The sequence below is a fragment of the Mastigoproctus giganteus genome, chromosome 9 (genome assembly GCF_048544385.1).
Source record: "Mastigoproctus giganteus isolate SK-2022 chromosome 9, ASM4854438v1, whole genome shotgun sequence".
In the NCBI taxonomy this organism is placed as follows: domain Eukaryota; kingdom Metazoa; phylum Arthropoda; class Arachnida; order Uropygi; family Thelyphonidae; genus Mastigoproctus; species Mastigoproctus giganteus.
Window position 1 is genome coordinate 168,447,072 of NC_143583.1, and position 23,330 is coordinate 168,470,401.

A 23,330-nucleotide genomic window follows, 5' to 3' on the forward strand; every position below is an offset into this window, starting at 1 on the left:
GTTGCTAATGCTCCTAAAAACCAAATAACAACCCTCCACTTCTGTACATAATTCCTCATGTGTGAATGTAGATGCAGAATACTCATTCAGTTTGTCAGCTATCTGAGGAGGATCATCTTGCAGTTGAACCTAATTGGCACCATTTAAGTATATCTGATATTGTGAATACTGTCACAATGAGTTTCCATAATATTGCACTACCTCGAATAACGAGCACTAACTTATACATCAGTAAACTTGCTTGCAACATGAGGCTGTAGCCCTAAAAGGTTTTCAGAGTGAGTTGGTTTGTTTCATTTAATTGTTTTCATCACGTACTTTAAGTTGTCTAGAATAGTGTTTGCAGAGCTGCATTAAATGCATTTCTGTAAATAAGGTAAGAATTTTTGCTTTATGCTTACATTTAAAGCTTAAGCATCACACCTTGTTTGGATATGACGTAATAGGCTGTTCATATTCTGTGCCTGTTGTTCCTTGTTTTTACACAGGATTTTGTTTTTAAAGTAGCATCAAAACAAATTCATACCATATTCCCAATTCTGGCTGTTTTTTTTTTTGCTAATCTGTACCTTACCAAAGCAAGAAAAATGGATTTGATTGTATCATTTGTTCCACACATTAAAGTTTTCTGCATATCTAACATTAAGAATTTCATTGAAGATTTACTAGCCAGTCTTTTTTTTTTTTTTTTTTACCTTATTGCAAAATGTGAAAGCATCTGGAATTTTTCCCAGACATTAATGGGAGGTAGGGGTAAGTGTAAAGTGTATTGATGTCTAACGGCACCAGGGGTTTCCCCCATCTCCACGTTGCTTTCATTGTAGGTGTACCAGTTCACTGGGAAGGCCAGAGATTTAAAAGTGTGTGGATTTTGTATATGTGTAGTGTTGTGTATCGTTGTTCATATGGCCGTTTAGCCGCTAGACCCCTACTGAGGCCCAACGTTGTCCACATTTGGCCTCGTGGAGGCAGACCAGGTACACAGCAGAATGGAGTTTTACTCTGGCAGGCCCTGCCACCTAGTTTCCTGAGATTTCAGTGACTAGGACCTATAAAAAAAAAAAAAAAAAAAAAGACTCGGTAGAGGTGAGCGCTGGAATTAGAAAAGCCAATTGAGGTGTATGCGGTTTAATTTGGACGAAGTTAAGTTTTTGCAGTTTGTGTGGGTTATACGCTGCCGTATTAGGCAGAGTAGGGGGGGAGACTGAAGGCTGGGGAGAAAAGACCGAAGTATGGGGACGATAGAGAAGGCGACCCCAGGATTTTCAGTGAGGCAAGCCCAAGCCCCACCAGGAGAAGAATCAGGGTTGGCAGGGGTGGAGAGGAGACAAGACTGTCTCCTCCCCACCAGGGGAAAGGGAGTAAAGGTACCAGGCAAGGGAGCCCAGTACAGATTGCCATCAGGCATTGACAGTTGTGAGCACGTGGGGGTCCAAGTGATCTGAACCGAATCTTCTTTGGTTTTCTTTTTCAATGTTGGAGTCAGATCCCAGTCGCAGGGTCATACATGAATCAAGTCCTGTGTCAGGTTGTCTCTAGTTCAGATCTAGGTCTTCCTGGTTGTCAATTCCCTCGTGAACAAGGCTAAATGATGGTCATGTTCGTGGTTGTGGGTTATTTGGTACAGTTTTCTTGTGTATTCCGGTTTTCTCTAGTCTTGGTTTTGGGATTCATCATCAGCTTCTGGGTGCTGTGCATGGTGGTTTGCTATAAGTGCTCGCCTTCTAGCAAAGAGTTTCTGTGCAAAAATGGTAAGGGCTTTGTATGCTTGTTCCGAGTCGAGAAGATGCTGTTTCATGTTCTGCGGGAAGTAGGTGATAGCAGTGGTGAGCCTGCATCGCAGGTCCTCATACTGGTCGCAGTCATACATGAGATGTTGCCATGTTTCCTCGTGGCCACAGAGGCAACGGGGGATCCTCAGTGATTCGGAAGCTAGATAGTTTTGCATTAAATGGCCCGTGCCCTGTGAGCAGAAAGGTGACGTGGAGCACTGGTTGGAACCAACTCGGGAGTTTTGGAAAGACTGTTTACGCTAGGGAGGAACTTCTTGGTGATTTCCTCTTTAGTGGATTCTGTCCACCAATCCTGCCATTCCTGTCGGAGGTGGTTGAGCAGTCTGGTTTTTTCAAGCTTCCTGTGGTTGGCGAGATCCAACGTGAAGTTCAGGATAGTGCACGGTATTTCTTTTGCCATATTATATGTCAGGGCTCATCTGATGATTTCCAAGTCCAGCGGGAGGACTCCGGCCAGAACCTGGAGTGCGTGCGTGCTGACTGTGGAGGCAGCTCGTGTGATTGTCAGAATTATTGACCGCTGGATGCTGTCCAAGGTTCTTCTATTTACCACTGTGGTTACATTTTTGTACCAAACTGGTGAAGCATATGTGATGACGGATGAAGGTAGATTTGTAGTATAGGGACAGGGTCCACTTGCTTAGCCCCCAGTCCCTCTTGGTCACTCTTGCGACCAATGCAGAATATTTCCGTATTTTGTTTAATGTACTTTAGATGGGGCTGAAAAGACAGATTTTTGTCAATGATGATTCCGAGATATTTGATTTCTGTAGCAAGTTTTATTGTGGTGCCTTGGATTTTCACTTGCGGTGGTCTGGCAAGGTCGAGTCTGCCCTTCAGGAGTACCGAGCAGGTCTTACTTGGAGAAATCCGCAGGCAGTGGATTGCAGCCCAGTTTTGCAAAATTCGTATCGCGTGGTTGGCTTTTTCTTCGATCTGCGCTCGTGAGTCAGCAGCAGCAGTTTTTATCAAATCATCGGCGAAGGCCTGGGCGCCGACTTCGTCAATATCAAGGGCCAGGAATTTATCTAAAATCATATTCCATAACAGGGGTTCTAGGACAGAGCCCTGCAGGCACCCCCTGTGCATTTGTCTAGTTAGCTTCCTATACGGTGCATGTACTTCGATCGTTCTCTGTGTTAGATAACTCCTGATTGTGTTATACAGGTTTAGGGGCACTCCAGGAGGTAGGATATATAATATGAGTTCTTTAGTCAGTTGAGTTCTGGAGAGATCTTGCATGGGCAGTGAGGTAGAATTTTTTTTCCCCAGCATGGCCGATGTAAGATGATATGAGGAGAGATGAGATACCCTAAAGTATAAGGAGGTTCACGACTTTTATTTATTTATTTATTTTTTTTTTTTATGCTATTGAGGTAGTGTTAGCTAGGTCAGAAAACTGCTAGTTTTGGAGGGGGGAGAAATACACAGATTAATAGACTATTGGCAACTGTTAATGTAAGCAGTGTGACATTTTTTTTTTTTTTTATGTGAAAACATCTTTGGTGGCACCTACTAAATTTTTCAGACTAAAGTAAAACTGATTGGTAACAAAAATGCGAGATGGGAGTGATACAAATAACGTCACTTCCTAATAAAGCTAACTCAGTCACTAATGTTGATTCAGTAGAATAAGTAGTGGGCACGAGCATAAAACATTACATCGTTCATACTGAATATTTCGGACTTAAGCAAAACCGATTGGTAACAAAAATGTGAGATGGAAAAGATGCAAAGGACATCACTTCCTTAATGACGCTAAATCAGTTACTAACGTTGATTCGGTAGAGTAAGTAGCGGGTGTGAGCATAAAACGTTAGCTCGTTTGTAGCTTCAGTTCTAGCTGTTCGATTTTAAACATTTAAACAGTTTTGATTTTCGTCAAAGAGGTTTTCACATAAAATAAAACATCTTTCTTTTATACAGGGTACACGTGTGGGTTTTTTTTTTTTTTAATCATATGCCTTGCCAAAACGAAAGATGCCTTTATAGGGCTTGCTAGAGTCCTCTTGGGACAACCAATTATATGGATTGTTAGTTACTACCAAGAGCATGCAAACACATTTGATTATACACTTGTGCCAGGAGCTTAGTAAGGAAATTTGAAATATTTCAAGTATTGGGTAATTCATGAAATGTGTTTACCTTTATGACTTAATCAATACTTTAATTATAGGAATCACAGAAAAATTATTAATTTTTGTTATTCCTATAATTGAAAGTGTCTAAGGGATAACAGAGATTTTTCTGTTATCCCTTAATTTGAAAGTGTCTGCAATTCTGCCCTGATACGATAGGAAGAAGTATGTGATTGAGAGCATTGTCAATCAATTTGTTGTAGAGAGACTTGACAGGGATGGGATATACCTAAATGGGGGGGTACATGGATTAATAGATTAACAGCAGCTGCAGGCAGCAGAGTAAGTGATTCTTGCACTGCTTCTGTTGGATCATGCAGTAGCCTGGAAAGTATGATATAGGGAATTTCAAGGCCTGCTTGGGGGTCTTCTGGGAAAAAGCAAATGCATCAATTGTGTTAGGGTAACAGAAAACAGGTCATATATATATATACTTTCATGTACACTAATGCAAGGAGCATAGTAAATAAATTTGAAGTACCGGTTAACATGTTTGCTTCTTCAGTTCATATATGTGTAAAATTGCACTAGGAGTGATGTGCTGCAGTGCACAACAGTGTTCAAAATGTACCATAGCAGTTTGCCATATAAAAATGATTATTCTTAAGTAGTCAACCAGCGAGTGCTGTAAACGCGTAAAGGCATGTGAAATTATTAATAACTACTGAGTGTTGTCACACTGAATAAATATGTATGCAGTAATGCTTAGCATTTGTTTATGGACTTGCCACATGGTTTTATTTGTTTTTTTGCTTGTGATGTTAGTTTATATACACGAATAAACTTTTTCTAAAATTTTAAGATTTGTTCTGCTTTTCAGCTCAGCACAAAAGTAAGTGTTTGCTTCAGCAATGGATTCCAAGCTTAATTTTCAACCATTATGTACAAATTTTTGGAATACTTGAGGATGTTGGAATGTGTGTTTTTTTGTTTTTTTTTTCAATATTCTGAAAATTACAACACAATGAACAAGTTCTCACATTTAGGTGGTAGAAAATGTATTAAATCATCAAATATGGACATTTTTTTTTTTCAGAGACATGGTGTAACTTGGACATAAGTGATGCAGAATTCAATGTGGGACTAAAATGTCTACAGAAATTACAGACAAGGAGAGGGAGCAGTATGAGTGTTTGCCCTTAGTTGATAAGCACATAAAATTGAAGGTAGTGCATTCGGTTGACATAGGTGGCCAGTGCAATATTGAGTTTGTTTGGCGACATAAACACTGGAAAAACAAAAATGAGAGCAGGAGTGTATGTTATAGGACAAATTGATGAGTATGATGAACAGCTATACAGACAAATAGTGGGCCAGTAAATCATTTTGTAATGGGAGATTTTTAATTTACAGTTATTGACTGGGAACTTTTGGGTCTCTACTCAAACATTATCAGAATTAAATATTCTGGATTTATTGGATGACATGTTTCTTACAGCAGCATGTTAGAGAGGCAGCAAGAGAAAGCAATACTCTTGATCTGATTATCAGTAGCAACTCTTCATGCATTAAGAATCATAAGGTAAAAGAAGCAGGTGGCACTCATCACAGTGTATTGATGTGGAATTTATTTAAGGTTGTAACTATTGTCGAGGGCAAAGGGAAGAGCTTTTGTGATGATGATGGTGGTTTCAGACTCTTTAAAATGTATTCAGTGGGACCAACTGATATGCTATTAATAGCAAATTCTAACAGTGAAGCATTCAGGGTAGTAATTTTAGAAGTTACTATGTATTTTTAATACTAAGACTGTTTAAGGTTTAGACCAAAATGGATTTCAGGTGAACTGATGAGACTTGTGACAGAGAAACAATGCACTGGAAGCATATAAATTATAGGTGATACAAAGCCTACAGTAGATGTAAACTAGTCTGCAATCAGGTCACAAAGGAGGTTAGGAAAGCTAAGGGAGATTTTGAGAAGTACTCTTACAAAGAATGCAAAGAAAAGGATCTTTAGTTAGCACTAGAAGGAAGGGGCTGAATCACATTGTGATATGAATGGTTTAACTGTTAATGTTTGTGCTCATGTTGCTGACAAATAGATATTTTGCATCTACATTCACACTTGAGGAATGTTTTTTGAATGGGGAATGCCAGTGAGCTAAACAATTTTGTGATAAGTGAAAGGAAATAGTGGGCATAGTGTTATTTAACATTGTAAAAGAAGTCAATGTGGGTTGTGTGAGTAGTGTGTTGTTTGAATGGCCTCTTCACTACTGGAAGGATTGATTACCAGGAAGAAGCCTCTCAGCATCTGTCAACTGGCATGAGGAGCTGGGCCAGGTAATAGAAAAAAGTAGAAAACTTATTCAAAACATGAGGAGGATAACCGCTTTTAGACAAATCCAACCTGACCTTGACAAACTCAGCTTCCCTGTCAACAGCAGTTTGCACCTCCATAGCCAGGTGGGCAGGAGCAGCAGTGCGTAGCACACGCTTCTTGATTAGACCGGGGTTAGAGCCCGTGACCACCAAATATGGAGGATGCGGAAAGGTCAGGGAATGACAACCGCATATCCCCGGAGCAATATGGCCTTAGCTGCTATTGCTCCTTAAAAAAAACAAAAAAAAACCTGTCAACAACAGATTCACTGTGCAAGTTTGCACGGTTGAACAGCGCTCTAGCTGTACTATGTTAGGTGAGACACGTTTGTGATATATTTGCTGGTCTTCCCCGCAAATATTAGACTTCCCACTAAATGTAAACTGAGTGATTGGATATCTGAACATGAGGGGGGGCCATATGCTGAGCTGATTTTGATGACCCATCCATTGCTGAACATTACTGGGGGTGAGCAGCATTTTAATTGTAACCCCCGATCTAATATTGACATATTGGATTATGTTCAAGACTTGCACCATCTCATATGGTGGGAGGTGCTCCATGTAGCAGCAGTGGGTCCCACCATGGCCGACTGGGCTAGCCGGGTGGGTAAAGCGCCTGCCTGGCAACCCAAAGGTCGCAGGTTCGAATCCCGCCTCGAGCTTTGATCAAAGTACTACAAAAACCTTGGGAGGTGCATTATGGCCACAGAAGCCGATGCGCCAATAACTACCAAAAAAAAAAAAAAAAAACCCCACCATGAATGCTGGGGCCCGCATTCACCCTATTATGGAGGCTGTTTAACACCACGATGAAAGATAGGCGCCTCTGTAGCCAGGTGGGAAGGAGCAGCAGTGCGTAGCACACGCTTCTTGATTAGACCGGGGTTCGAGCCTGTCACCACCAAATACGGAGGATGCGGAAAGGTCAGCGAATGACCACTGCATATCCTGGAGCAATATAGCCTTAGTTACTAGTGCTCCTAAAAACCAAATAACAAACAAACAAACAAGCAGATGATAAGTTTGGAGGGTGGTTAATGCTCCTGTGAATAACACTGTGATGGTAATCAGGGTAATGCTACTGCAACGAGATCTAGATAAATTAGGCAGATGGACTGAGATCAACTGAAGTTTAACATTGATAAATGCAAGTTACTTCATGTGGGTAGTAGTACATACAGATTAACTACTTACTATGTAGTATCACACTCAGAATAGTGAAGAATGAAAATGACCTGCAGTAAAGACCTCCCATTTTTTTTATGAAACCCCAAACATGGGAGGTATTAGAACCTATAGTACTAAGTACCGTGCTTGGGTTGGAGGTTGAGAAGAGGAAAGAAGATATTAGACTTGAACTTCTGTAGACTGTCATTTTCAGGAAATATGTATGAAGGAAGGTTGTTCCAGAAAACGACAGTTGAATGAATAAATGAGGAAGATGAAAAGTTGTTCTGTGAGTTTGAAGTTTGGCAGTAAATGGATGTTGGCTGGTGGCAGCACATGTTCGGACTGTTTTGAAAGAGAGAGCAGAAATTATAGAAACCAATTCAGAAGAACAGTGCCCATGGAAGTATCTGTAGAAAAGGCATGCTGCAGAAACAATATGTCTATGAGACAGCGAGTGGAGAGACTGTTAGAGAAGAGCCATTAATTAACCTAGCCGCCCTCTTCTGAATGGAATCTAGAAGCCTGAGAAAGGTTTTGGGGACACCACCCGAGATGTGGAAACAATGTTCTATGGTAGGGTGGATTTGCAATTTGTACAGAGTAAACAGCTGTTTGAAAGAAAAAAAAGTAACACCAAGAGCGAAAGAGAAAACCAAGTTTTTTAGATGTAGAGGAAGCAATATTTATAATGTGCTTGTGCCAAGGGAGATTAGAAATCAGGGTAATCTCCAAAAGAGATATATCATCTTGTCTAGAAATTGGAGTGTCACCAAAGATAAGCATAGGATTAGAAGACTTAGTTTTAAAGGATTGAAATCAACTAAGTTGTCTTTGCCTCACTGGAGAATTACCTGGAGATTGGCATTTAAGGAATTGGTAGCGGATTTCGAAAAGTTGAAGCTGATTGAGCAGGGGAAGGTTTTCTCAAACTGGAATGCAATGTGCTATCATTGGCAAAACTATGGATAGGATTTCCAGTCATCATCATCACTGTCCTAACACCTACTTGTACTTGCGCTTCCTGAGCAATAAGCTCATCCGCGCTTTATTCCTCTATCCTATCAATTTTAATCTTTTGATCCTTAATCACATCCTCCATATGATAAATCATACATTGAGGATATGTTACCACCTCTGCCTCGAAGAGGCGGATATCGACTATCTAGAGTTCAATTAAACTTTAATCTTCAAAGGCAAACTTCTATAAATTGTGATTCTTGTTCCAGCCAAATTAAAACTCTAAACATTTAAAATTCATCAATATATTTTTGTATTTTATACTTTTTACATTTTCTTTTATACAACTATAAACTCTAAAATCAATATAAAACTCTAAACAATAAAATTCATCAGTATATTTTTGTATTTTATATTTTATCTTTTTTTTTCTCCAACAATTCCTTTTTATACAACTATAAACTATAAGATCAATAAATTCCAATTCCAACTAAATCTCAACTCCATAAAAACACTATTTACATATATACAAACTTTTACAATTGTCTAATCCTGTTTACTTCTCTAGCAAACTCAGCAAAAGCTTCATTCCATTCTCTATTCTTAAACAAGTCACTCCAGGTGTATGATTTGGAGCCAATCTACCTAATTAACATATTCCTCGGTATATCGTATCTTACACACTGCCGTAAATATGCTCTGTATCCTCTACCATCCCACAAATACACGTTTAATTTTCTTCTACACCAAGCTCTACCAGTCTTTTTTATAACCCATGTCCAGTTATTAACATTGTTTGGAACATTCCTTGACCAGACCAAGATGAAATCCCTTTCATAGTTTTCACCCCAGGCAGAAAGGCAAAGGTAAACACGCCCTTTAGCAGAACTGTTCCATCTTTCCTGCCATATACAATCTATATCTTTCTGCAACCTTTTCTTTTCTACTTTCAAATCGTGTCATCCATACCCTCTTCTCTACAATATTTTATTCCCATAAGTTCTCTTATTATTCTTAATCGCATATTCCATTGTCCTTTTAAGTATAATCAGATCCACTGGTTTCTTTCCTTCAATAACTTGCAGAGCATCATTTGAAACGGTTCTGCAGGACCGCATCACCGCCAGAAGGGAAAATCTCTGTGCTGAAATAAGACTTCTTTTAACGTGGCTATTAGTCACTCTATGATCCCAAGCCCCACATGCATAATGTCACAATCGGTAGAAATATACATTTATAGAGGAGGTCTAAGGACTTGCCTTTCACTCCCCATTCTACCCTTGTGACTTTCCTAATTTTTAAATAAATCATCCTCACTTTATCTCTTAATTTCTGCACGTGAGGCAAAAAGGACATCCTTTCATCCACTTAAACTCCTAGGTACTTGACCAAGGGAGCATATGCTATCGTCGTACCAAATATTTTTGCAGTTGGCCGCCTTCTTTCACTGAGCTTCCCTTTGAGCAGAACCATGTGAGTTTTTTTCATTTATATCTCTATTTTATGGACCTCAGCCCATTTCTTCACTTGTACCATAGCCCTCTTAATTCTCTTCTCCAATTCTTTTCTAGACTTTCTCATCACCATTATTAACAGATCATCACCATATGATACCAGTTCACATCCTACCCACTCCTGAACCAATAGCTCATCCAGTACAATATTCCAACTTTAGGGATCTATGATTGAACCTTGTGGAGCACCTCGTTACTTCCTGAGTAACTTTCCCATATTTCGTTACAATTGAAACTTTCCTAGCTTTAAAATAATCTTTTAAAACTCCATAGAACTGCCCAGTACACTTCATTTTTCTCATTCTTGCTAGAAAGATCGGCCACCACATGCACGCAGATGGCTCCTTAAAGTCAAGAAATATACCCAGGATATAATTTTCTGAAGTCTCTTGTGTACATATGACACCATTTTAACCACAGCATCTTCAGTAGATCTGCCCATCTGAAAGCCAAACTGCCTAGGGCTGCTCATTCCACTACTCTCGTAATATCCCTTGAATCTATTCATCAACAGTCTTTCAAAAATCTTTGCAATAATGCCATTGGTCTATATGATCTAGGATCCATCTTCTCTTTTTCTCTATTCTTTAATAATATTTTAATGTATGCCTCCTACCAACAACTAGGAAAGATTTTCTCATTTAAGCACACATTATATAACTCTACCAATTCCTTTCCAAATTTCAAACTAAACTTCTTTATCACTTCGGGTAGCAGTCCATCTCTGCCTCGTGCTTTCTTTGTCTTAACCTTCTCCAATACTATCTTCAATGCTCCCTCCGTAATTAAACTTTCAGTTTCCTGCTCTCCCACATATTCATCATTTAATTTCTTGATTTGTCTTTGTTCTCTACTATCTAAACTTATTTGATCTATAGGAAACAATGAAGAGAGCAAATCACACATGGAGGACTCCCAGTCCCTCGTATTCTGATTTTCTATTTAATAGTGCTATAAACTTAATCAACTTTCATTCTATCAGATAATAATTTGTATGGTAATCCCCATACATTCTTATTCATTTCCCCTTTTACATAGTTTTGCCATGCTTCTCTCTTCTCTTTTTGAATTCTACCAATGTATTCCCATCTTATTTGTTGGTATTGCCTCCTTAAATCCTCCATTTGTTCACTTATTCCTCTTCTCCGTACCCTCTGGAAATTCCTCCTAGCCCTGTTCACTCTCCTCATTTCTGCTAATATCCCATTCCACCAAGGAACAACCCTTTTTAATTTTGTGCTCCTCCACATAGACCTGCAGCAACTTTTATATATAATACTAACTATTTTCTCAGCCCTTTCTCTAGCCAGGCTGCTCTATTTCTTGTCTATTATCTCTAAGTCTTTTTGTAATCTCTTCTTCAAAACACTGCCAGCTCGCAGAACTCGCTGCAAACCTCTTTTCAAACCCTGTATTACATTCTAACCTCCCAGCTCTTATCTCGAAACTGATACATCTATGATTGCTGGTAGTCCAGTCCTCCCTAACCCTCCAACACCATATCTTATTCCACAAGGCTTCTGTAGTTAATGTTAAATCTATATTAGATTCTCCTTGTATAGTACTGAAGGTAGAGGGCTGGCCTAGCTCATTTATAATATTAAGTCTCTGACTTATCAACATTTTCCTCTAATTGATTTCCTATAGTATCAGTCTCGCGACTTCCCCAAGTTGTTGAACTTGCATTTGAATCAATACCAATTACAATTTTCTTTCCTTGTAATACATCTACCACTTTTTCAATATAGTTTAAATAAGACTGAAGTTCATCACGGAACTGGCAGTACACACTTACCAGTTCTGTGATGAACTTCAGTATTTTTCGTCCATCATAGTATCATAGTATTTTTCGTCCATCCGATGACTAAACTGCAATGCATCATTATAGGATCTTTGCTCATTCACTTGCAGTACCTTTAGCTTTTTCATTTCTATTTCTCTCCTATCCGTAATCTAATCTAGTCTTATATTGTTCATAATACTTCTTATATTCACTGAATTCCTTGCTTCTAATTGAATGGCAAAAATCCCTATTTTTTCGCTTACAATTAATACATATAACATTTTCATTTTTCTTTTTACAATCTTTAAAAACATGCCTCTTCTCCACAATGACCACGTGTGGACATTGTGGAGAAGAGGGACATGTTTTTAAAGATTGTAAAAAGGATTTCCAGTCAATGGAAGAAGGTCATTAATATACAAGAGGGAAAGAACTGACCCTTGGGGGACACCAGCATTAGTGGAGAAGTTAGAAGACAGAGAGCCATCTACCATCACCCTCAGTGAGCGATCAGAGAGAAAACTGGATAACCAATTATAAGTACAGTTGGCAAACCATGAGATGGAAGCTTGTTTAAAAGACCTATATGCCTAACACGATCAAAAGCCTTTGAGATGTCAAGAGCAACTGCTTGTGTTTCACTGAACTTTTCCATTGAATTAGTCCATAAATGGGTAACATAAGCCAGAATGTCACCAATGGATCGACACTGACGGAATCCGTACTGGCGATCGTTGATCAGACGGAAGGTTTCCGGGTAGTTTCAGAGTTGGTGGTTAATTGATTACTCCATTACTTTAGAAAGAGTAAAGTAATTGCAATGAGATGATAATTGGATGGGAGGGATTTTCACCCTTTTTAGGAACTGGCTGGATATGAGCAAATTTCCAAGCAGAGGGAAAAATACCTTTGGAATAAGAAAGTGAAAAAAGGCGGCAAAGAATAGGAGTAAGTTCAGGAGCACAGGTTTTGAGAACAAGTGGAGAAATACCTGGTGCTTTCTTAGCATCAATATTCGTCAAAATCCTTTTGACATCCTTTTGACGGAAGACCACAGGAGGCATTGAATAGAGCATGTTGGGAATTGTGGGAGATGTTTTACCAAGATCATTAATACATGAGTTGGAAGAAATATGGGATGCTAACAAGTCAGCTTTATCCTTGGCTGAAGTGACAACAGAACCATCTGTAAGCAGAGATGGGCAAAAGTTGCAGCCAATAGCTTTGGCAAGAGACCAGAATGCTCAGCCACCATTAAGGCAAGACATAGTTAGAAACAAAGTTCTCTGAATAGTGCAGACAGGCTGCCAGGACAGCTTATGGGATTTTGTCATTGATGTACAGAAATTTTGCAAGATATGGAGAAAATGGCTAGGCCACATCTTGAATACTGCATACAAGTCTGGAAGCATCATTTGAGGAAGGATGTGGATCTGTTGGAGTGGATGTAGAGAAGAGCAACAGGATTAGTGAGGGGAAACAAAAGGGTGCTCTTAGCAGGAAAGGTTTGCTTTTCAAATTGCAATATCTGGAGACTAAACAGCTGTAAGGAGACCTGATGGAAGTGTTTAAAGCTCTGAGCAGATTAAGGAAGCCCAGTGCCAATGGAATCCTTGCCTTTACTCAGACAATTCACACAAAAGGGCATAAATCCAAACTGAGTAAGGTTGGTTTCAGGACAGATGTTTGAAAACTTTACTTCAGCCAAGTAATTAAATAATTGTTTGCTGAAACAGTTATCTGGTATTGTAGAAGTGAGTAGTTTGTCTAGTACTTCCTTATTTATTCAGACTGTTAGAGGGGATTGGCAGGAGATATATCAAGTGGTTTTTTTTTTTTTTTTTGTTATATCATTTTCTAATATCAGTATTATTATTATTATTAGGTAAATAATCCATTTTCAAATGACCTGTATATTTACTTATTCTAATTTTATCACCAATATGAAACTTGGTTGGATTCTAATACTTTCTTTCTGTACAGATTTCATAGACTGTCTTCATTTTCATCTTTATTTGCTCCTGTAGGGTTCATTTTAATAGCTCTATGGATTTCTAACTAGCTTGTCTAGCCTATCTGTCCACTTCCTGTTATTATTAGCAATAAAGTATTTCCACATTTTAGTTTTAAAAGCTCTATTAAATTGTTCTGTTGTTTGAGCTTTAGTCTATATTTTCAGAAGTAAACCAATAAATACAATATTTTTAAAATGCACTTGTTTTTTATAAATTGCTTTTTTGATAATTTGTTATTTTTTATAAATTCAGTACCTCTATTTGTTTGAATATTTTGGAATTCATTCTGTCATTCTGTAAATGTAATTGTAAAGCATTTGATATTTCGTTATATATTTTTTTTGAAATTTGATATTTTTTATATATTTTTTTATTAATTGGAAAAGCCCATGCTTATTTAGAAAAAAACCTCTGACTGTCAAAATTTAGTTAGTATTATAGTTAAATGCTTTATATTTTTGCATATCAACTAAGTCTGCTTGAAACTGAACATCTATATGACTAATATAAACTCCTTTTCTTAAATTTTATTTTTACAGCTTTGTTTTGTATATTCATCTTGTTGATGTTAAAATTGTTTTATTTGTTTTACAGGTAGATTTGATTTTATTTGGTATTCTAAATACCAGAATAACCTGTTAGGGTATTATAGTTCTGACTCTTTAAGATATTTTTTATGTACATACACTACAAATACCTTTCATTATGATGTTTGTTCTAGTTTTTGTTTCTTCAACATTATTAGTTTTTGTTTTTAATTTTCACTGTAAGCAGTAAATATTCATAATAGCTATTATGGAATTAAATTTATTAATTCCTAATCCAAATTGTTTTTTAGTTTGAATACATGTTATTATTAATAGTAGAATCTGATGCAAGAAAGCAAGCTTATAATACATCAGCTAAAATAAAAAAAACAAAAACAAAAACCCAATATCATCTGGCCCTCCTCTCTAATTATTTGTCTAGTTCTTTGAGTTTATTCAAACTACCCACTTCCAAAACCACAGATGGAAGTTTGTTCCAACAATCAACCATCTGCTGGCTGAAGACAAACTTCCTTGTATCTATCCTGCAACCACCCTTCCTAAATTTCAGTTTGTGCTCTCTTGTGTTGTCTGAGCAAGAGGACAAATGCCATCCACATTGAGCTTGCTTGATCCATTCAAAGCCATAAAAACCTCATTCAGATCACCTTTCAGGTGCCTAGAATCCAGATGCTGCAATTTTCAGAAGTGGAGTCTTTTTTTTATTTATTTTTATTTTTTGTATGACAACCCTCTTGTTCCTCTCATCAATCTTGTTGCCCTTTTCTGCACCCATTCCAGCAGATCTACGTCTTTCATAAAACGAAGACTCCAGACCTATATGCAGCTGAAGGTGCAGCCTAGCCATTGCCTTGTACAATGGGATAATCACCTCTTTATCCCTGCTTGCAAAGTTCCTGTATATCATTGACAAAACCCTATGACCTGTCCAAGCAGCCTGTCTGCACTGCTCAGAGAACTTCATATTTGACTGCTCAATTATTCCCAGGTCTTTCATTTCCCACTGCTTGAGTGTTAGTACCTTGCATTTGTCAATGTTAAACTTTGACAGTGTTAAACAATGAGAAACTGCCATTTCTCATTCCATCTGCCTAATTTTTTAAAAGTCTTGTTGCAGTAGCTTATCCTGATTACTATCATTAGCTACACTGCCAACCTTTGTATCATCTGGAAAGTTAGACATCAAGCCTAATATAACTTCATCAATATCAATAATAAATATAGAAAACAAAAATGGGCTCAGAACTGAATGATGGGGGACTGTACCAATAACATTAGTTCATGAAGAGCAGTGTCCATTAATAGCTACTCTTCTCCCACTCAGCCATCCCTTTATCCAGAGCAGTAACTTGCCCTTTATGCCACTCTGCTTCAATTTGTACAGCAGTCTTTTATGTGCAACAGTATCAAAAGCATTCCTAAAATCGAAGTATATGAATATCAAAATTATTTTTTGCATACAGTTCCTCTGTGACCACATTGTAATATCCAATCAAATTGGCCAGACAAGATTTCCCCTTAACAAACCTATGCTGTGTCTGAAGTATAACTGCAGTATTTTCCAGATGATCCCACATTACGACTTTAGCCAGTGACTTCATTATTTTCCCTGGAACAGAAGCTAAACTAACAGGTGTGTAATTACTTGCCACCCTTTGATCCCCCTTTGTGAATTGGGGATACATTTGCACCTCTCCTGAATCTAAGGATGTTCTCATGAATTATGGATAGATCCACCCCCCCCAATTGCTTTGTTTATGTTAAGCTTCAACAATTTCTCTTCCACTTTCCTCCCAGTTATCACAAAATCATTTAATTTCCTGTTAGATATTGATTCACTCGGGACTAAACTCCAATCGAGGAGGAGGGGAAGCTTCCAAGGTAAACTTGTGAAAAATTGATTTTATCCCGAGAGTGATTATTAGACTTAACTTCTGTCCTATGTAGAAGTTAATAGTTTGAATAGATGTAAGGATGCAATGATTTTCTTTCTCTTTTTTTTTTTTTTGGGTGAAGCTGTATAAGCTTGTATCATTTGCCACCATTACTACCAACCATTTAAACTACTCTACTGTGCTATTGGGAAGAAGGGAATCTCCTTAGATTTCATTTCATGTGGATTAAGTTAGTGTACTGTTTTTTTATGTTGGTAGCAAAATTTAGGAGCAGCATAGTGTTCGTTATTTTTTTTTTTTAATGAAAATCATTAAAAATCAAAAATATGGATGGTATTAGACATTTTTTACTGTGTACAAGTTCGTTATGAATGGTATGAAGTAGACATAACTTAGCAAGTAGTTCTAAGAGCTTCTGCCATACCAAATGTCAGTGCAGTGGACTGCTTACCTGCATGTGCTTCTTGGATAAACTAGTTCTGATATGTTAGTAAATTAGTATTGAAGATTTTTGTTGATTTAAATTTATGATCATCATTCTAGTTTTTTTTTTTTTTTTTTTTTTTAACAACTCTCTCTCTCTCTCTCTCTCTGTTATAGCATTATTGATGGAGGACTGTGGTATTCTTGACACCTCTGTAATAACATTACTCAGTTATGTTATTAACTTTTTTTTTTTTTTTAATAATTTACTTTTTTTTTATTAATTTTTTAAAATTACATTGAAATTAGTAAGAGTTAAATTAAATGGATATAAAATGCATGCACATTGTACCATTATAGCCTGTTTACACTAAATAACATTAAACTCTGGCATTGCACACATTATTTACACCCATTAAATACAGCCAGTGGAACATAAAGTTCTCACTTCCAAATAATTTAGCAAAATGTTTTGCTTTAATGATTGAGATTGAACCACTCAGCTAGGATAGTTTTGCCCCTTTGAAAGATTCTCATGGACACCAGAATGTTTGGGGTTACATATGCATTTCATTTTGCTACATTTCTTTTCAAATGATTCAATAATATTTTTCTCTTAATTCTGAATTGTGTGAAAATGTATCAAAAATGTGAAAACATTTTTGAGCAGAGGGTAACTATGTATGTAGGTTATGCTAAATGCTTAAGAGTTGACTTTCGGAAAATAAATTCTAGAGATTGTCAATTTCTTAGCATCTTTATATTGAAGCACTGTTTACAGAGAAACCAATTTGTGGTACTATACTAAACAGACTACAAGGAATGGCTTAGCTATATAATGAAAGCCTCTTGTGTGTATATAACATCAATGAGAGCAATGTCCCATTGTCAGCCGTGCCCATAGGTTTTGGTTTCATGGCTTTTTACATAAGGGAGCAGCTTACACTTAACACTTCCTTCACAATTACTGTTCAGTGTAATAAAAAATATCAACATGAACTTTTAAAAGAAAGAGTAGAAATAATTGAATTAAAAATATAGTGATACTCAATGAAGATATTACTTTAATAAACCATTATGCAAGTTATGAAAGTAACTGTGAAAAAGGGGATAAATTCAATGGCAAACACATTTCTGGTCATTTTGAAAATTTGATATTGTAACCAAAGTAAAATGGCATAATTTACATGGATATTTTTCTTAACTGACTTAATTGTAACATTATAGCCAAATTGCACTTTCTAACAACTGTTATTACTAATGTAACTTTAACTGTGTGCAGGGGGTCCTTTATTTTCATTAATCTGCCATTTTCAAGTATATATTTGAGCAAGATTTATATGTGAATTTATATTTTATATATAAATAAAATTTCTCTTTGCAGATCATATCTCAACTCTGTGTGTTCGAGAACGACATCATCCTCTGTACAAAAAAATAGATGGGGCAATACTAACTTCGGAAGGTGAAGACAATCAAGAATGTGTTATTACTTTCCAGACTGATTCCATCCTACAGAGATTTATGTTGAGGTTCGAAAGACTTGCCCTTGATTGCAACGACCACTTGTACATTTTTGATGGAGCACATGCATTTGCAAATTATAAAGTAAGATTTGATAGTAATATAGGTAATTATTGCTCTCTGTTGTTTGTTTCTACCCCTCTCCCTATCCATTATAGGATGCATACCAAAAGAATGAATTACCTTTTTCGTGCATTCAAAAAGCATGTGAATCATTATCTCCTCATTTTTTTTTTTACATTATTTCCCTATTTCTTCATACCCAGTTGCCGCTTTCTACTAAACTACAGGTCCACCATCACAAATTCGGCAGTGTTGGTACCTGTGGGGTGCTGGATTAGTGAGTTTTCCGGATCATTGGTGGTTATTTTAGCACATACAGTTTACCCAACTGCTAACCACCTCCTCCTACCTTTAACACGTTGACTGCCAATCTAGTTTAAAAAAAAATTCCCCAGGGGCCAAAAAATATTTAGCAAATAATTTGATTAGTAATTCTAAGATAAATATTGTAATGTCAGTATTGTTGTTTTTTCGCTTAAGATATTAAGAAAAAAAGTATTTTTTTATGTCGCATATATGTGGCCAACGTGGCCACATATGTTGGTTACTTCATTTCTTGAGAAGCCGTGTTGGCCATGGAAGTACATGTGACGCTATTATGGCATACATATGAAGGTCGTTTGTGATTAGTTTATTGCACGTGCGGCGAGCGCTGCAATAAAAGTAATTACGATAAAATAAACTCTCAAAAATTGCAATAAGTTTGTCAGTATTGTTAGAGATTTTGTGAAAACAAGTTTGTTAGGGCGCTGTATTATCCATCATATTGTGTTGTGTTGTTCCGCAAGTTTGTACAAGTGTGTTGTAAAAAAAAAAAATCTAAAAAGAAATGGCTAAAAGAAAATTACTAAAATAAGAGGAACTGAGAGAAATTGCTGGAATTTACAATTAAGCAGAGTTAAACTTCTCATAGACACCGCTGTCGAGTTTTTTCATAAGTTCAATTTTATCTGTTATGGACAATATACGGTGTTTGTGTTTTACATCACGAGAGGCACTTCCTTTGTGCATTGGAACCATGGCTGGGGCTAAATGTGAGCAGGTTATAATAATAAATGCAGAAAAACAAGTGGGAATGACTTGCCAGTGTTTACGAGTTTGCGCCAACAGCTGATGCTGCAACCAATGACACCAAAACAGTAGTGGCAGGTCAGTGCGCCGACCCGGGAAATTTGAAATTACGTTCATGGAAATTATGTCCGAATTAGCGGTGGAACCGGATTAGTGATGGTCGACCTGTACTGAACTCCATTACCTCGATTAACGCGATTAATTCATCCCGTGAGCGCATTGTGCAAAATTGAAACGCGTTAATCGAATATAATAATCAATAGGAAAAATTATAATTGGTCCTGGACCTTCTGGAATGTCTATAAAGAATTTTAAAAATACCTTTTAATAACTTTTTAACTGTATACAATGTAAAATATAATAAAAATAATTATAGAATTAAATGTTTATTGCATAAAACAGCGGTTCCCAAACTGCGCCGCGAAATATTTTAAATTTTCTCTGGAAGCACAGCAATACTCGACATCTGTCAGACACCGCACGAACTACTAGCTTGAGGTAGCTCACAGTTTCAACATTTCTTATTAAATTGTTTGGACCTAACTACTAAACGGAACTGTTATGTATTTCTTTTGGTCTAGGTGCGTTGTGAAAAAATTACTGAGACACTAAGGGCGCTGTGAACCGAGAAAGTTTGGGAACCTCTGACATAAAATACACAATGAAGAAATGACTGTTGCGGAAATATTTGAACAGTGTTGACTTTCTCTTTTCATCAATCAATTTCCGATAGCCGACAATCTTCTCTGGGTCCTGGCGAAATAAATATCGCAGAGAACCTCACACCTTTTGTTTGAGGTTCTCTGCGATACGAAAGATTTCATCTAGTTCTTTTTCCGTTATCTCCTTCACGGTAACATTTTCATCCGGCTCATTTAAAAATTAGAATTTTTAAATGCAAGTCTGCATTAACTTTATTAGCGGATGGAACACACCGAGGCGGGCAGCAGGCAAATGTTTGTTTATTGCCCGTCCGACGCGCGGTAAGCTTAACACACGATTCAAATCATTTTCAACTATCACATAAAAAAAAAAATCGTGTTAACTGGAAATTTGCATCGTGTAAAGTGAAAAGTGGTATAATTTTTTCAAATAGCGGTAACTGAAACATGCGTTAATCGAACTCGTGTTATGCAAGGCCTGGCTGTATACCTCAGTTTGGAAAATAACATTCCCTGTAGAAAGTCTTTCATCTCTGAAAATAACCACATGTGAGAATATTGGACGATCCTTCAAGTTTCCATATGATGTGAAAAGATTTACCATGACTTTTTGCTCTTTTGAAAATTGCATTATTTGTACCGGTGCAAGAAATGCACTTCAAACAGCTGCCTGAGATATCAGAGACACTAATATCACGCATTGGACCTTATTCACTTCCTGTACGTGTTGACTGTATTTGCTAACAAAAAAATAAATTTTGTCTTTCATCTGTGTATCTGTCTGCTTCCCTCCATATATGTTTAGGCGATCAGAAATAAAAATAAAACCTACTCAGCACCTAGCCAAGTTCATTTGCTTGCGTATGGTAGGCTCTAATTTGAAGTGTTGGAGGGATGAGAAAATTGCTTTTGCTTTGATAACTCAGTTTTTTTTCATCAATTTTACTATATTTAAAATAAATTAACTGTATAAACAAAACTGCAAAAATACATTAGCCTTATGGATACATTATTTCACTACTCAAATTTTAACTTGTATTTTAAGAAAAGTTTTATAACTACAGAGCTATATTTTCTATATAATATTGGTGTAAAAACACCATAGACAACTCTTAAGCAAAAAAACTATGATAGTAGTGTAAAGGGCATCAATTCAACTATAACTCATATTGTGCTCATCCTTCACAATGAATTACCATGTGCTGCACTACCTCGAATAAGTAACGCTTCACTAATAGAGAAGACTATTGTTACTTATTCTCAGTGGGCATCACCACTCAAATGGCACCGTTTCAAGGCTTTGTTGGCCTTTCATCAATGGGTGGGCAGGCAACCTGGTATTGCAAACATGACAAATCCATGAAAGGCCAACAAGCCTTGAAATGGTGCCGTCTGGGTGGGGGGGGTGTGCCCATCGAGAATAAGTAATAATAGTCTTCTCTATTCGTGAAGCATTACTTATTCGAGGTAGTGCAAAACATGGTAACTCGTTGTGAAGGATGAGCACAATATGGGATACAGTTGAATTGATGCCCTTTGCACTACTATCGTAGTTTTTTCCCTTTAAGAGTTGTCTATGGTGTTTTTACACCAATATTATATAGATAATTATAACTCTTAAAAATATGCCCAGTTGCATTTAGTCTTACTTAGAACTATATTTTATACTGTATTAAAAAATAAACTTATACACTCACTTTATTTAAAGTATTCAGCAAGAAGGGCATTCCCCCTTCCCCATCGATTCCCATTCTACAATGCCCTTAGTATGTGATCTATTGCAGATCATTTATTTTCTTCAGTAAATTTGTATTGCATTTACTGTCTTTCAAGCTTCTGTGTAGGTAAGCATGTGTTAATCCCTTCTCTGTTGTGATATTCAATTTACTGGTTTTTTTTTTTTTTTCTTCTAGTGTTTATATCAAGAAAATTATATTTGCATCATTTGAACACATTGTACTAATTTTCAATATTTCTATCAAAAAGTTATGAAATCATCAAATGAAACTGCTTCAGTTACCCAAAACAGAAATTACAGCAATCCAGCTATCACCTGAAACTTATTCATCCTCTGCAGTAGAATTTTTTTTTTTTTTTTTAAATTAAAAATCTAGCTAGCCTGCAGTAAATGGATTTCAACAGCATTCTCATCCTGTGTCTTAGATACATGTCTGTATGACTTCATTGTAATATTTTATTCTGAAAATTCTAATTTTTTGACACCGTATTCTTTGGTATAGTGTTTTGGTGTCAGGGATTTAACAGAAATGGCAATTAATGCTGTTGCAGCAGTTCATTATGAGTTGTAAATGTTTATAAAAAACAACAACTTATTTTGTGTGTGCGTGCACGCCACTATATGATCTAACTTCAACAGCTATTCAGAAAAAAAATTCAGCTGCTATTCAAGTCATGATTTGATGTGTATTGCAAAGAGGATTTTTCCACCGAGAGGATACTTTTTTTGTTACATTCTTATTTCTACCAAAAAGGAAATCATCGATAACAAGATTAATCAGTGTGTGTGTGTGTGTGTGTTGGCAGGAAGTGTGTATTTGCCAACTTCTAATTGGGTTTAGCCATCACTGAAACATTGTGTTGACCTAGTTTTATGGTCCCAAATTACAAAAATATTCAGTTATCAAGAATAGCATTAGTTCAAGTTAACAAAAATTTTAAAGCTTATTTCTGTGGAGGTTTTGACTTTTTTAAATTTGTAAATTAGGCCAGGTTGACAGATTTGTTTAAGATCTAGGTGCCACTTGAAAAAAAAATTAGTTGTAAAGTGTGGGAGGGTTGGGTGTATGGAACAGTCATTAAATAGAATAGCATGAGTTTAAATGATATAATGCTGCTTTGGAAAGCAGCATTATATCATTTAAACTCATGCCATGATATTGGATGGTCTCTTGATTAAAATAAGCTCTGTGAAAATTTAAAAGTTTTTCAATTTTTGTTATTAACCTTAATCTGTATTCAAATCAAACAAGTTAGATATTTTTATACATTCAATTTTTATTTCTTTAATTGAATTTTTTTTTTCTCTGATTAATAGAAGTGAAAAGTAAGTAATTATTTTGTTAATAATAAACTAATAATAAGTAGGTATTTTCACTTCACTGCACATACCATACAACATGATATTCACTCAACTTTTTGTAATACATTATACTAATTTTCTTCTGACTTAATAAAATTTGAAATGCAATACAAGCACCCCTTGTATAACACAGTACTTGTACAACATGGTTTTGCTCTAGCACAATTGATTAATTGCGGCACTCCTCACACAACACGGTACTTATATAACAAGGTTTCATTCTAACACGGTTTGAGAATTGCGGGAAATCTCGCATAACGCTGTATTTTTGAGCTTTTGTGCTGGGAAAACCCTGCTGTTACGTTAGATGTAATTTTCAATGTTTCCATTCCTTTTTGTGAATTCCT

The 23,330-nt window shown here is 36.6% G+C and overlaps 1 protein-coding gene across 2 annotated transcripts in view; it reads left to right on the top strand.

Annotated features, from left to right (window-relative positions):
- The window catches only part of LOC150080878 (neuropilin and tolloid-like protein 2), a 168,787-nt gene that overhangs the window by 15,984 nt on the left and 129,473 nt on the right, over positions 1-23,330 (top strand). For both annotated transcript variants that reach the window (XM_090381190.1, XM_090381189.1), the window contains exon 2: positions 17,948-18,171. In XM_090381190.1, coding sequence (XP_090237316.1) covers positions 17,948-18,171 — 224 coding nt within the window. The remainder of the gene's footprint in view (positions 1-17,947; positions 18,172-23,330) is intronic.